At 39.8% G+C, this 15,991-nt stretch overlaps 2 protein-coding genes across 2 annotated transcripts in view; both read right to left on the bottom strand.

The window, feature by feature from the left end:
• The window catches only part of matn3a (matrilin 3a), a 6,206-nt gene extending 1,090 nt beyond the window's left edge, over positions 1 to 5,116 (bottom strand). Inside the window, exons 1-2 of the mRNA XM_037685170.1 lie at positions 4,896 to 5,116; positions 1,836 to 2,411 (exon numbers count right to left, since the gene is read on the bottom strand). Of these exons, the coding sequence (XP_037541098.1) occupies positions 1,836 to 2,411; positions 4,896 to 5,064 (745 nt within the window). The 5' untranslated portion in view covers positions 5,065 to 5,116. The remainder of the gene's footprint in view (positions 1 to 1,835; positions 2,412 to 4,895) is intronic.
• Positions 5,117 to 5,735: 619 nt separating this feature from the next.
• On the bottom strand, positions 5,736 to 15,725 carry laptm4a (lysosomal protein transmembrane 4 alpha). Its single transcript, XM_037685887.1, has 7 exons — positions 15,518 to 15,725; positions 13,852 to 13,972; positions 11,645 to 11,721; positions 9,934 to 10,056; positions 9,055 to 9,150; positions 8,820 to 8,918; positions 5,736 to 6,613 (listed from the first exon to the last, which is right to left on the bottom strand). Exons 1-7 carry the CDS (start codon positions 15,683 to 15,685, stop codon positions 6,539 to 6,541), a joined length of 759 nt encoding a protein of 252 aa, XP_037541815.1. The 5' UTR covers positions 15,686 to 15,725; the 3' UTR covers positions 5,736 to 6,538.
• Between the last annotated feature and the right edge of the window lie 266 nt (positions 15,726 to 15,991).

The following is a 15,991-nucleotide window of genomic DNA, read 5'->3' as shown; positions in this document are numbered from 1 at the left end:
TATATATATATATATATATATATATATATATATATATATATATATAATATATATATCCCTTACTGCAAATAATTCTGCATTACTACTGTAATTGCAAACAGTTACTCTTACTGTACATGTTTTTGAGACATTTTATTTTTCAGTCTGTTTTAGCTTTGGAACGAGCCCCAGACTGACTGAGTCCTTCATGAAAACTTCTCTCTGATTCTCCAAACTGAGAATAGTCAACTCCTGACTACTATAAGTAGGTTAACAGTTGATAAGAACCCCACTTAATATGTATGTATATGTAAAGGATAAAGCTGTCATGGTGACAGGGGTAAAGATTTTATTTTATATAGAATACAGTGCAGCAGGTGGATTGTGGTAAGATGACTGCTGATGTTTTTCTGTATTTTTTTTTTAATGCACAGTTTGCTGATGTAGTTCAGCTAAATTGAACACCCACTGGTCACTTTATTAGGTACACTGGTTTGAGATGATAAAAAGGCAACAGTAGTTCCAATAACCTTTTTTTTTTTTTTACAACCCAGAAATGCAGAACACCATCTCTGAATGCACAACACGTCCAGCCTTGAAGGAAGGCAGCAGAAGACCACACAGGGTGCGACCACAACCAGCTAAAAACAGAAAATGATCCTCACAGGCTCACCAGAGTGGGACATAAAGAGCTTGGAAAACCCTTGCCTGGTCTGGTGAGTTGTCTGTAAACCCTGGAGATGGTTGTGCATAAAAATTCCAGAGGATCAGAGCGTCCCGTCTGGCACCACCAACCACGAAGTCCCTCAAATCCCTGTTTTTCATTGATGCCCACTTCAAGTCTTCACGTGTAGATGCCTAAAGGCACGTTGTTGCTGTGTGACTGGCTGATTGGCTTTTTGTGTTAACAACCAATTATTAAGTGTACCTGATGAATATCCCGATTCATGCTCAATATTCCAGGTAGAAAAATCTAACAAAGTTAAATCAGGTCCTCTGGACGGTTTCTGTCAGGAATCAATCAGGATGTTTTAAACCACTGTGGCCATGATTGCCTCAAATGAGCCAGCGGGGGAGAAGACGGACTCCAGAAACCATTGAATCACCATCAAACTGGTTGACCCACTATGTGAAGGAGCTTTTAAGACAGTTTGTTGTGGCTCCTCAGACTGATGAAGTCTTTTGGATGAAAGATGAAACGTTTCAACAAAAAAACGTCCAGAGGGCCTGACTTTGTCAGACGTACCTGATGAAGTGGCCAGTGTGTGTTTATGATTAAAATGTTCGTATTTCTGTGTTGGACATGAAATAAAATCTCTGAGAAACAGAGGGAAAACATAATTTCAGTTTTACAGCAAAATCTCAGCTGTCAAAGCTAGTGATGGATTTCCTTGAAGATTTGTTACTCGACTGAGCAAATTTCTTATTACTGACGTTTTTATCCACATGCCTGTTAACGTGCATGCGGATATTTGAAATTCAGCCTATAATCAGCCGTTGATCACATGGTTTTATTACATTAATCTGAATTGGGTTGTCTAGACATGAGGTTTGGCTGTACAAAATCATTTCAAACACAAAACATTCAAACTATAAGGACTCTAAAAATCAAACATTTTTTAAACTAAGCTAAAAGTTTTGAGACTTTCAACTTTTCGTGGTGCGTTCTCGTGCCGACATCTGCAGTCCACGAGGGGGCTGAGAACATCTGCTGTTGTAATTTTCCTCGTTTCAGAGGTTAAAGTTCACCAATGAGTTAGTAAATTTATCTTGATTCTGCATCAGCCCCGACTGTAGACTGAAGGTGCCCTCACTGAGGCTGGGGTTAATTGTGGGAAGGCCCTTCTTTGTCCTACCGCACAGGGTTTCCCTGAACTTGGAGGTGAGCTTCTCGATGACGCCGTAGGTCTCCACGTAGAAGACGTGGTCCTCCAGAGGGACGCTGGCCATCAGCTGCAGGGACTTCATGTCTGCGCGGTCCACGCCCACAGCGTAGATCTCGACGCCCGAGGCTCGGGCTTCAGCGGACACTTCTTCTACCTGGTCTTGAGGTCTTCCATCTGTCACAATGATGCCCACCTTGGAGATGTTTCTGGAGCGCGGCCGAGCTCCGGACTGCTCGGTGAAGGCTTCGCTCATCGCCGTCTTGATGGCGAGGCCGGTCATGGTGCCAGTTGCCAAAGGGTCAATTCGTGCGATGGATTTTTTCAACTCAAGCTTGTTGAAGTGGTTTTTGAGCAGGAACTCTATCTTCACCGTGCTGGCGTAGTTGACCACAGCCACTCTGGTGGCATCTGGGCCCACGTCGAGGGTGTCGATCATGTTAGCCAGGAATATTTTGACCTTCTCAAACTCTGCGGGGCGCACGCTGCGAGAGCTGTCGATGATGAAGACCAGGTCCAGAGGACGGCTCCTGCACTGAGAGTCTGTCTCTGATGATCAACCAAACCATGGCACAAATAAGTCCATTTAACTAGTTTCTCTTGTATTTTCGCAATAGAAGTTTTGAGATGCACAACACGTGTTCCCATAGGAACAAAACAAAACTGCTGTGCATCTCCGCACGTTTTGTTTTCACTAAAATGATACCGTATGCCAAAGGACATACGATGCATCATTTTGGAGTTTTACCCATCTCATTTTCCTGAATGAAAAGGATGTTTGATGTTCAGGTCATGAAAAGTGACGACACACCTGAACATGAAGACGGTGTTAGGATCCCAGTTTTTATTTACATGCACATCCTGCACATCGAACCTGAATCTCTGTGCTTTGTAGTTCTATGTTTTACCTTTTGGTTTGATAAAAATAATTATCTGTTACTCCTGAAGTTTTCTAGAGATTCAATTTTGCTCATTAGTTTTTGACCAGTCATGCTACCCAACATCTGTGACACTGGTATTCTTGACAAACTTGTGTATTTTCTACACATTACTGTCTTTTCAACATAAGTGAAACAAACACCAAGTAGCGTTTTTTTTTTTTTTTTGGGATTGAAAAGCAAACCCAACTGGTAATATTCTACCTGTCTCCACAGGACTGATGGTGGTGATGAAGCCGCTTTGGGTACTGACCAGTAGCATTCCAGGAGCTGGTGGCCCAGCGGTCATAATGGCTGTCAGTGTTGCCATCGTAGTTGCTGGCAGACTAGGCACCACTGTTGGCTCTGGAGGTTTCGGAAAGACGGTAGGGGTGACTAGAACAAATGGCGGTGTTGAGTTAGACTTCGTTGGACATGGACCTTTCACTTTGTAAGGGAATGGGCCGTTGAGCCTATGATAGGGATGGACAACTGGTGGAGATAGACCTTTGTATATGTGATGCGTGTGTGGCGCCACTGGCCCATTGAACCTGTGGTGATAGGGCGGCACGGGGACTGCGGGCCTGTGGTAAGTCACTGGTGGAGATAGAGGTCGATACAGTACAGGTGGGTGCATCCTTGGTGGCTGGTAGTGGTAGTGATACCCTCCTCTATATGTGTAATCACTTCTGTGATCTACAGACCCACCAGAAAGGAGAAGTGATAGAAAACATTAGTAGGTTCATAGAAAGTAAACATGAAATTTGTGTAAGTTGTCATTGCAGAAAATGCTAGTAAAACATTAGAAATAAGTTTATTTTCTCTACAGCGCAGACAAAGGATTAGTGGAAGTCTTGCAGAGCTGAAATGAAGCTTGTGAACCCCCGCCTCTCTCGTAAGTTTAGAGTCTGTCATGCATTGTTTGTTTGAAAAACTGTCGTAAAGGGACAAAACCAATGGTTCCCAACCCTGGTCCCTGAGGAACACCACCCTGTAGTGGTTTCCCTGCTTCAATACACCTGATTCAATGATTTAATTACTTAAGTTTTGCCGAAGCCTGTTGATCACTAAATCATTCAACTCAGGTGCGTCAAAGCAGGAAGACGGCTAAAACATGTAGAACGGTGTTCCTCAAGGACCAGTGTTGGGAACCACTCGCGTAGACATTTACTTGCCTGCATTTAGGAGGGAAATGGTGTACCTGTCATACTGTCAATAGTCATACTTTATTATTTTTAATTAAGCTACAAAACAGCAGAAACGCCAAATCATACTGAAACATTAAAATGGTATTAAGCACCTAAAACAGTTTAATTTACAGTTTAAATTACTTGTTGAGAACACTGTCACTAAACTTAATAGAAGCTTGTTCTCTCCTAAATTTATATTAAATATATTTGCATAACCTCCTGAAACAGTGCATCTTAATGTTGAGGAAACTGGTCTTAGACCAGTTGTTTATTCAGTGGGACTAAACTTCTTTTTTTTTTTTCTTTTTTTTTTTCCCAATTCAATTAAAACTATTTGCATTTTTAACTCCTAGTTTAAAACGATATGTTTGAGGGTTTAAGGGTTTACTAATCCTTAACAGCTGGGGTAAGTTAAAAATGCACACCAAGCAAATACTTGGGACTCAAGATGATAAAACTGGCCAACAGGAGCCACTTTTTCTTTTTGTAAAATTTTTTTAAACATGGCCATTGCCCTCCCTGGTTCCCCTTTGGTGGTGCCCCTGCCTAAAAAGCTGTCCAAAAGTAAAACATAGGTTGATTACTTTTCCTCATTTAGTTTTGAGTTTGTTCAGTCTTTGTGCTAAGCTGAAACTTTGTGGCAGAAAGTTTTTTATTTTTTTTTCAGCGATGGCCTTGAAATATAAGTTTTATTACAAGTATAAACTTTGTTATAGGCTTTATTATAGGATTAATTAACATCAATAATTTTTGTGCTTATTTACAAGTGCTAACTTAACATACTAGACTCTATAGCTACAAGAAAATAGTGGCAGAGGAAAGCCGTGCAGTGTTAGCAGCATTAAAATGAAAACTCAAAGTTTTGTCTGTCACAAGAAAAGCGGCATACAGCTTTGAGAACCAACAGAGGGTTTTGAGATACATACTTATTGGATTCAGGGTCCTGAAAGGTGGTCGTCCATTGTTTCTGGTCTGAGCATAACTTTGTGCCGTTATAACATGAGGATCTCCAGCTCTGAGGTGATATGTGGCCTGCGAAACATCACACAGCAGCAGCAAAGTGCAGAAGAGGAGGCTCCGGAGAAAAGGCTTCATCGTCGTCAGCAAGTTTCCCTCTGCTCTGATCTGTCTGGGGATCAGGAGGGTTCTGCTCGGCTCTGCGGGGGTCCGACCGCCTCTGCATATGAGGGGATCTCTGAGCCGCGTCAGACTGTGCGTCCAATCCAAAGGTGAGACCGGACCTGCAGGACGGGGTGAACTCCTGCATGTGGAGGGTTGATGATCAAAGCTGCTCGTGTCATTTAGTGTCTAAATTCTGCATGTTTATATGTAGAGCTTAAAGATTTGATTTGCATATTTCTTTGCATTGAGAAAAGTAATTCTGACTTTTACCTCCTTTTGTTATAAACTTTAATGACAAAATCAGAAAATCAAGTAGGAAAGAATGCAGGAACAGCACAAATGTACGCTAAAAGCACTTTATGAAATGCTTATGAGCCACAACTTTCAAGCAGTAATAAAACTACTGTTGTAAATTATGAGTGACATGAGAAATTTTAATTTATGCAAATTATGGTTTGATGTTTAAAAATCTTAACCTAACTTTCTGTTTGTCTAATTCTCCTGGAGTATTAGTGAAAAGGCTTTGAAGCAAATCTCTTCAGATTGTTCAAAAAACTACACAATTCAATATTTAAATTTATGTGAAGGACAAAAAACCCCTGATCAAAACGCTTCCCCTCAGCACGTGAAACAAACGATCAGACTTTTTTTTTTTTTTTAGACGTTTATTGAAGTTAATTGAATTTCCACTGGGATAAAACCATTTTACAAGTAAAGTAATGAAGTATGCGTTGATAAACATGCAACAACTAATGTTCACAAGACGAGTGGTTTTGCTCCAGAGGTGAGAGAAGAGACGGAGAGAACGAGCCGCCATCGTCGGTGCTCTCTCCTCTCGGTCCCAGCTGGAAAACTATTCTGCAGCTTTGCTCAAACATCATGGAAGCAAAGCGATGTCTGCTGGGGTGGTGAACCGGACTACAGCAAAGCTAAATAAATAAAACAAAAAGGTGCTAAAGACTATTCAAGACTGGTGGAGCAGCCAAGGTCTCAACAAACACAGGAAAACCGTAACACAATTCAACAATAAGGACTCTAATAAGCAGATGGTCATGTTTTTTTAAAAATCTTTTTGACACTTCATATATTGATCCATTAACAGGATGCTGCTGGATTGATGAGAAATTTAGCATAATTTCCACTGATCCCTTTACTAAGAGTTAAAAAAGGTTGAGGGCGTAGAGTGGAAACAAAAGGATTTCTTTAATTTCACTGTTTTCATTCATTCGTCATTTTCACACAAACTTTAGCTTCCCACCTTTTTCCTTTCACATCGCCAGGATGCTCTTAAGAGAGAGAGAGAGAACGACAGTGGAGGGAACAAAACAAACATCTTTCGAGGCCGTTCAGACGGGGGTAAGGGCATAATGGTGTTCAGAATGGGCTGAGGGGGTATGTAGGAATGCATATGATGGCTGGGTGTGCATTTTGGCAACATGGCTGATGATTAGGCTGGCATGTAGGGGGGAGGGGGGTCCTTCTCTGGCATCTTCATTGCCATCTCATAGGTGGGAAGGATGTACTTAAAAAAAACACAAAAAAACCTGGTTAGATTCATTGGCTTCTTAATAAAACAAAGCACACATGCAGGTTCTTTACATTTTTATAAATAAACCTAAAATTTGACAAATACAATGCAAGATGGAAACGATCTACACAAGTCGAGCAACTCTGGCAGTTTAATATAAATATGAACTTAGTTGGAAAAAGGCTTAAAAAGCTAAACTAGAAATTAGCTGAAAAACTGAACTTCTGAAATTAGATTGTGTTTATCTTCAAGGTTAAAAAAAATTAAGACAGATTTTATTACCTTTATTTTAATGTTTGTTAATGGACTAATAACTGACAAGAAATTTAATTTGTGGAGTAAAGAAATGGAAGAGAATCTTGGCTTTCTTGCAAAACAACCATGATTATGCACACACACATTTGGCGCCGCCTGCTGACTGGAATGGAGAATTACACAAAGGAACCATAGAACTCAATTCAGTTTATAATTTGTGTGTATATATGTATATATATATATATATATATATATATATATATATATATATATATATATATATATATAGCTATGTGTTGTCATCTTTGTATGTTCCCATACATTGGCAAAATTAGTTATTTGCATTTAACCCATCGCACCTGGGATATACCCAGGTATTAACACCAAGTCACAACAGAAGTTGTCTCAGGGCACTCTATACAAAAACAATCACATACATAAAAAGTAACATTATTTATCTGAGGAGCCAGCAGACTACTTTGAGTCTCAACTTTGTCGCACTCATCCTGAGCAAGCATAAAGGCGACAGTGGAAAGGAAAAAAACTCCCTTCCCATGCGAAAGAAACCCTTAGCAGAACCAGGCTCAGGACAAGCGGCCATCTGCTTCGACCGGCTGGGTTTGAGAGGAGCAGGAAGGAGGAACAGATACATAATAGCATGTTGAGAATCACATGTTAAGATTGAAATAATTTTAAATGCAAAATATTAATGTTTATGCATTAGTATTAATTTGAAGAAATTAAGTCAATTTGTCCTCTAGTAGTCTAAGCCTATAGCAGCATAACAAGCCAACCTTAACTATAGGATTTATCCAAAAGGAAAGTCTTAAGCCCAGTCTTAAAACTGGACAATGTGTCAGCAGACATAAACTAGAAGTTGGTTCCACAAGAGAGGAGCCTGAGAACTGAAAGATCTTCCCCCCGTACCATTGAACAGCTTCATAATACACTGCACTTCATCACACTAGCAAACTGTGAAAGCAGATGGCCGCTTGTCCTGAGCCTGGTTCTGCAGGAGGCTTCTTCCTCATGAGGGAGTTTTTCCTTTCCACTGTTGTCTTGTGCCTGCTCAGGATGGGAAACTGTGACAAAATGAAGACTCGATGAAATCTGCAGGCTACCCTACCTTACATAAATAATGTTACTAATTGAATTTTTATGCATATGAATGTATTTGTTCAATTTCCTGAGATAACTTCTGCAAACTGAACTGAAAGTCGCCATCTTTAAGAACACAAACACCTGTTTCAAAACTTTAAAGACATTTGTTAAACCTTATCATTTCAAATAATTAGTACATTAAAATGCATATAAAAAAGTAAGAGTCAAAAGTAAAAGGTCTGACACTAAATTCCTCATTTAAACCCATAAGAGATAAATGATTATCTAAAAAAGTTCACGTTTAAGGGTTTAAATTGCCCCCTCTGTGGTGAGGTTTTAATTGTTAATATGTTGTGTAAAGTGTGCAGCCATTTCTTAAAGCACTGAAATGTTCAGAAACGAGTTTTATTATTAATATTATTAACCTTTATTTAACCAGGCAAATCCCATTGAGATCACAGATCTCCTTTGCCAGGGAGGCCTGGGCCTAAGGCAGCCTAACATGCATGTTATTGGTCTGTGGGAGGAAACCGGAGTACCCAGTGAAAATCCATGCAAGCACGAGAACAACATGCAAACTTCACACAGAAAGATCCCCAGGCCCAACCGGGGATTGAACCCAGTGATGTAAGTGATCTTGTCATTTAATGGACATTTCATAATGTTAAGAACAATAAAAGTAGAGCACTAAATGATACAATTCATGTTGTATTTACCTATAGAAGGAGTAAAAGTGAGAGACATGTAAGTGAAACTGATGAAATGTCCACACAGATAATTAGAAGTAGAATAAAGAAGATATGGTCTCCTGGAACCTCCTGTGCATATTTGCAGTCCGACCTACCTGGGGAGGAGTCTCAAAAGCAGGGTACACGGCGAGCTCTGGCATGTTCCTGTTGTTAATGTACTTGTAGCAGTTCCACACACAGTTGATCAAGTAAGCCTGAAGAACAGAGGATCACACTCGTACGTTTACAGTCGTCTCAGTTTCCCAAATGACATTTCTTGGATGACACCAAGGGACATCGCTTGAATCGAGATTGCATGTATGCATCGACTGTTAACAACCGATGCTTCACCTTAAGGATGATGAGGAAGGCGAAGAAGACCAGCACAAAAAGCAGCAGGCAGCTGGAGTTCAGAGAAAGGAGGTAATCCTTGTACGGGAAATCTGGCTGAGAAAACCAAAAGAGCAGCGTTGGATAGTTCAAGTTCTAACCTATCATTCAGCTCACATCAACATCAACGTTTCACCAAATAAACCAAGAAAAACACTCAAATGTAACCAACACTGGGGCAGAAGGACCCCATTTCTTTTTCTGATTGGAGAAAAATAAATGTACTATTTGCTATAACTCATGTCCTTTAATCCCACCAGTGTCCTCTTGTAGTAGAAAAAAAAAACATTTGGAGAGCATCTGGAAAATTCTCTTAACGGCATCAAGCCCTGACTATATAACTGAATCATTATTATTTTTAAATCCCTGTTTTTGTGCCAGTGTATAAAATAATTCCCAACTAACTGCACAGCTCATCACATGTAGTGTTGGTCTTCTATTTAGGAACAGCATCCTGCATGTTTTAGTTGTTTCCTGCTCCAACACACCACATTCAGTGATTTAATTACTGTACTTCCTCAAACATGCAGGATGGTGTTCTGCAAGGACCAGTGTTGGGAACCATTCAGATGTATTTTACTTTTTAAGAATTATCCAATTTACAAAAATCACAAAAACTGTTACTTCCTGATAATAAATTTCACAAAAAACACAAAAAACCCAACATTTTTTTCATATAGTTCATAATTAGTTTGACACTAAATATCCTATATACTTCATTTATTATCGTTACAGAGAGTACAAAGTCCCTGTAAAAGGTCATACAGAGCTGGTGCTACAAAGTAAACAAGAAGGCTGCATGTCAACAACAAATTTAGACTCTGGACTGTTGCGACTGACCAGCTGATCCAAGTAGTCCCTGATCCTGGGCAGGTAGGTGAGAGAACTGATGGCCACCAGGCAGCTCAGAGCGAAGTCAAACAGCTGGTAGCAGAAGAACGGGATGAGCCATCCGTCGCGATGCTGAGGTCGGGGACGGCAAACGGCGATAAAAATGACTCGGGTTGACATAAAGACAAAACTTGAATTCTGTAGAACCATTGTGCCTGTTCCAATCAGCTCTCTGAGCACTTTTCTTAGCATAACGTTTATACATGAGGGTCAAACGTGTCAACAAAAGCTAATGGGAGTGTTTTTAAACATTTTCCATAGAAAAAAAATCTGTTTTGTGATTAAGGGCTTTGAATATTTTCCAAGTCTTTGATACAGATTGGATTTAGAGGATATTAAAATAATCCTTACTACCTTGTGTTGGTATATTACAAGTGCATAGAGAGGGTTTGAAATGAGCAAAATGATTCGTCTTTGGGGTTTATTCTTCTATAAAAAACACAGGAAAGCACAGCTTTGACAAAAGTCTACTTCACTCCTAACATTTAGAAATGCTACAGCCATACTGAAACAGGCGCCCTACGCCGTGTCTGCTATCGCTTTCAAGAAGGATGTAACTGAAATAGTAAAAGTATGACTCTTGCATGTACTACCTGCACACTCGGTGTTCAGGAGGCAGATGCTTATCATACTTTAACTGCACTGTCATCCCAACTAGCAGCTTAATACAGGTCCACAAGAAAAAGCCATCAAACCTGTTGGTCTTGATGCCATGAGGCCGGTCTGGGAGGTAAACATAATAAATAGAACAGTAATTTGTGGTAAAGAGCCACAGAACCACGTTCCTTTCAACAAACTGCTAAATGTACGTTAGATTTTTTTTTAAAAAGCAAGGCGAGTGCTGTGAAATTCATAATTATGCCATTACTACATCTTTACCATGTCACTCTCATGCACCAATTTGAAAGTTCAAGTATATGTATATATTTTACTATATATTACAGCTTTTTAAAATGATATATGCTTTAAAACCATAATATATGTCAAAATACAGTATTTTTCAATGTCTGATTTGAATTTTTTTGCATCATCTATGATTAAAAATAACCATTAAATGCGTATCATTCACTACCAAAAGTCTACCGAATCATAAATGAATGAAATGAGCAAAGTCGTGTTTTGTTGAGTCGTTTTGTTTACATACAAACACTGGCGGGTGCACATCGAGCGGTCTTGGAGCGCAATAGATGAGTTGGAAAAATAATCTCCAGATGTAAACAAAGTCAGAGGAAGGACAGTGTCGAGTCCAAAGTGAAAAAGTTAAGTTCTTCTCTGGCGACTAAAATCGGTCCTGATGAGAGTCGACAGAAATAAGTCATTTTGGTGGAGGAAATTGAGCAGTGCAGAGTATTAAAGCAAAAACTGAGGCTAAGATGACAGAGAGAGCTTGACAGATGAAAGAACAGTTACAATAATTCTCTAACCAGAGAATTACCGTAACGGACCGCTAAATTTAGAAATATTTGCTGTTCTCTATCGCAAGTTTTACCCTGATAAGTTCAAGTCACATTTACCTCCAAACACTCATTTAATCCTGCAGAAATTGTGTTGGAAGCATACAAATTCAAAAGCAAAACATTGAAATGTTGCATATTTTGACAGCTATTGCGTTTTAAAAAACACACAACCGCATTTTATTTCAGGTACTTGACACACTTACAGTAATGGCTCCGTACACCATCATAGCACTGATGGTGAGCATCAGCAGAGAGATGGCAAATCCAACGCAGGCGTTTTCTGTTCAAGAGAAAGAAACAAATTCAGGCTGCTTATATTCAACACATGCGTATCTCCAGATGTTTAGTGAGGATGGATTTCTTTATGTCCGTCTGTGCTTGAGGAAGCAGCTGTGATCTTCTGACACTGATAAGTGGACGGTCTCCAGGGCCAAATCACTTTGTTTGAAAGGGCAGCTCTGGGGAGCATTAAGCTGCTCCCTTTCAGCTGGGTCAGGGAAGATATGAGGTTCGGCCCAGGATAATTAAACGCTCTTCCTTTCATATCCTTTTCTCCCTTATCAATCAGCCTCTCACTTCTTAACTGTTGTTCTGGGAAAACGACTGCAGTGATGCAGTCGACTCAAGGTTCTTTATAGTTCAGTAGCTTGAAGCGTCGTTGTTTGAAACTGAAATCTGAGACAAACTGCCAACGAGCCGTGTGTTTTAAAACTTAACTGGCAGATTTATTGTTACAGTTCCGAGATCTTTTAAAAGACATGTAATAAGAGAGTTTTGATGGACTGATCAAAGACCAGAACCCCGTTATTATTACTGTCAAAATCGTAACGGTGCTAAAAGACGTCCTACATCCAGATTAATTTTTCTAATGTTAACAGTTCTGAGCAGAGCTGCGATGAAACTATTTTCATTGACTGCCTTTTATTACTTCAGTAATTGTTAAATGAATCTGATTAGAAAATGATGAATCATTTGTTTTGTTATTTCTTCATTATTGTCATTTTAAATTATTTTAGGTAAAAACTGAATGTTCTGGTGTAAAACTGACATCATAACGGTGCAAATTGTTTCTTGGTACAACAAAGTTGTGGGAATTGGGAGGCCACAGACATGCATGCAAGAATGATTTTCAACAACGTGGCATCTTCAGTATTCAATATTCCGCTTTGAAAGATTATTTGACTCCCAGGGGAGTCTTTTGGACTTCTTGTTTATTATTATTATTATTAAAGATTAAATGTCATCACTCAGCCATAAAATCTTCTGTAAATGCATTACATAACTTCTACATTTTCCTTGGCCTTGGAAAAAAACAAGCAATGACTAATGAAAGTGTAATATAAGTTCTCAGTAATAAAGTAGTCTGACTGTTTTTGTTGGACAACCTCTGGAGCCCTGCGTGTCGACTTATTCCACTTAAAGGAAAGTCGGACCACAGCAGTTGTTTCTCCTTCTTTCCACTGAGTCACTGTTAAAAACACACACACACACACAGAAGAAGCCAACTAGAAAGAACCTTGAGCAGATCCTCATCCAGCACACGGAGGCCAAACATAAGTCTTTAAAGGAACAACTTGTTTGGAACAACATAAGCGCCACTAAACATCACAAAGACTTTATGACACTATGGTTTGGAAAGATGAGGCAGAAATATTTTTAATTATTTCAAAGATTTCACACTGCAGGCAGCACGGTGGCTCAGTAGGTAGAGCTGCCGCCGCTCAGCAAGGTTGCTTGATCGAACCCTGGCCGGGGGCCTTTCTGGGTGGAGTTTGCATGTTCACTCCGTGCATGAGTGGGGTTTTCTCCGGGTACTTCGGTTTCCTTCCACAGAACAAAAACTTGCATGTTAGGCCGATTAAACTCACTTACAAAAGGGGGCCAAAAGTAAAACCTTTTTTCAAACTAAGGACCGAGTTCAGAAACTACATTAACACAAATCAGATACCCAGCATATTGTCTTGGTCACAGGTTCCTCAACAAGAGTTTGATTGGTCTCATTTGATATTCTCTGTTGCGCTTTCGACATCATAATCAAAGATTACTGAAAAAATTCAAGCGATAGAAATATATGACGTTTTTCCACATCATCTTGGGGGCCAGATAAGATGTCAACGAGGGCCACATTTGGCCCCTGGGCCTTCAGTTTGACACGTGCTCCCTAGGTGTGAGCGAGCAAGTGAATGGTTGTTTGTCTCGTTTGTGTCCCTGTGATGGACTGGAGACCTGTCCAGGGTGCCCCCCTACTCTCGCCCAGTGACTGCTGGATATGGTCACCACCAGTGACCCCCGCAATCCGAAAAGGAAGAAGCGGGTAAAGATAACGGATTTCACATTGCTTCTTTTTTTTTTTTTTTATGTGTAAACATTTAATAAACTAAGACATTAGTGCTTATTGTTATTTTCTTACCAGACATCCTGTCGGAGGCAAAGTAATGGTCAATGACCTCATACTGCAGGTCAATAGTAGGTACATTCTCTGGGTGCGTCACAGCCACAGTCAGCAGGATGCCCATCAGCAGGTTGACCACCTGAGAGAAGCAGAGGATTTTTTTTTTTTACTAAACAAACTACCATCCAAATATCACCGGCTTTAACAGGTTTTAGGCATTTTTTTGTAGCGCATTTTAGAGTCAATTGAAAACTTTCCATGCAAGATTTTTTGTCTGCTTGGAGATACTGAAATAAATAAAGCAAGAAATTGATTTATTGACACCACCCAGGCGCAATCCTTATTAGTCATCCTGGTGATAAGTTCTGTAGAAAGTTGCCACCTCCAGTTTAATTCAGAATAAACAATCGGCGTGTATAAAACAAACCAGCACCAGCTTCGAGAATCTTAAAAGATCTGTATCTTACCTGTACGACTGTCGCGCACTCGGATGGATGGATATCTAAGCATGTGCTGCGTCCTTCCTTTATTTTAAACATCTGTCTTATGAGATTTTAAGTGTTGGGAGGGAAATGTAGGATTTTTTTTGTGATTGCTTCTCAAAGTGCCATCCAAATCAAACCCCTAATTTACGAATGTGACTATTAAATAAAGGTTTTGTCTCTTAAGTCCACTCTTTTAAAAAAGTAAGCCAGAGATATCAACAAACGCATATGAATGTCAAGTTCAAAAAGAGGACGATGATCAAGAATAAGGCAAAATATGTTAAAATGACCAAAAGCGCATTCAAATGTCTGAGCAAACTGGTCATTCTGAGACACATAAACTGTGTGGAGAATAAAATTAGATGCAAAATAACTCAGAATTGTGACACAAAACAACCAGAAATATGATCAAATAAAATGAATTAAGAGGGAAGTTTTTAAAAAAGTTCACAGGACGCGTGCAAAGATGGGTTTAGAAATAAGTCATGCAAAATGAACATTATGGGAGAGAGAATACATAAATGTGTTGACATGTTTTTAATAGACATTAGCTAGCTTTGTTTGTTTCCAAACATTTGTGAGAGAAACATTAATGATTAATGGCCTTATTGACAACAAAATCACAGATTAAGAACTATTGCACAAAAACAAACCTAGTCACTCGACTTAAGTTACAAACCCCTTCGTCATTATGAGAATAGAAATAAATGTTTTTTATTTTTTTATTTTAACGCTGCGGATTCGATCACCGGTCCGTTATACGTTGTTAGCCGAATATCCGCTAAGTTCAATGTCACGCATGAGGCTCTCTCCCCCCATCCCCACCCCCCAAATCTCTTTCGGGCCTTTGCAGGAAACCCGACACGCAATGCATTTGTTTGTGTGTCTGTTTTGTGAGGAATAAAATAGTTTTCGTGAGCTGCACGAAAAGAGACAACCGATAAGTTAGCGCGCTAACGCTAGCATTAGCATCCCGTTTAGCATCAGCTCGACGAGTTACAGCTACTGTAACAAACAAACGAAAAGCGTAGAGATAACAATTATGCACACGGAAGCTCTAAAAATCAAATTTAACAGAGAACGTTAACCCGATCTAGAGCTGAAGTGATTATGTAACTCCCTGATGCGGACTTATTAACAGCCACACAGCGCTCGCTGACGTTAGCGTTTAAATCGTTATCGAGAACCATCTTACGTACCATGTACCATGTTCCCAGGATAATAGTCCCGGTTCGAACATGGCAGCATCCACAACACCGGGTGGTGTACAGTCTGTCTCGACTCGGCTTGAAATGATGCATGTCCTCTACGAGTGTAGGGAGAAACATCTGGAGAGCTGGTCGAGAAGCAGAAAACCTTCTCAGCATCAAGAGCCAGCGGAGGAGGAACGCCCACTGACGGCCTGAGCACACCGCGGATGAAAACAAACGCTTTGTTAGACCGGAAAAGGCGGATACAAAATAATTGATTGACAGGAACTTAAGCCAATAGGAAAAAAACAAAGCAAGGGAATTTGAATGACAGGAATTTAAACCAATGGCAATGAGAGACAACAAACCATTTATCAATCAACCTTTATTTATACAGGTAAATCCCATTGAGCCTCGAGGACTTATTTACAAGAGAGACCTGATAAACAGAATTTAACACCTGATTTAACATAATTTTCTCAA

The sequence above is a fragment of the Nematolebias whitei genome, chromosome 12, assembly GCF_014905685.2.
Source record: "Nematolebias whitei isolate Nwh7 chromosome 12, NemWhi1, whole genome shotgun sequence".
In the NCBI taxonomy this organism is placed as follows: Eukaryota; Metazoa; Chordata; class Actinopteri; order Cyprinodontiformes; family Rivulidae; genus Nematolebias; species Nematolebias whitei.
This window is presented reverse-complemented; position numbering and strand designations above follow the sequence as displayed.

What these genes read in the sequence shown, in the direction of transcription:
- laptm4a (XM_037685887.1), bottom strand. Translation starts at nt 15,685, where the DNA reads ATGCTGAGAAGGTTTTCTGCTTCTCGACCAGCTCTCCAGATGTTTCTC. An exon ending in TGGTGTACGGAGCCATTACT is followed by an intron (nt 10,057 to 11,644) that starts GTAAGTGTGTCA and finishes CCCCGACCTCAG; the next exon opens with CATCGCGACGGATGGCTCAT. An exon ending in CCTTCCTCATCATCCTTAAG is followed by an intron (nt 8,919 to 9,054) that starts GTGAAGCATCGG and finishes TCTGTTCTTCAG; the next exon opens with GCTTACTTGATCAACTGTGT.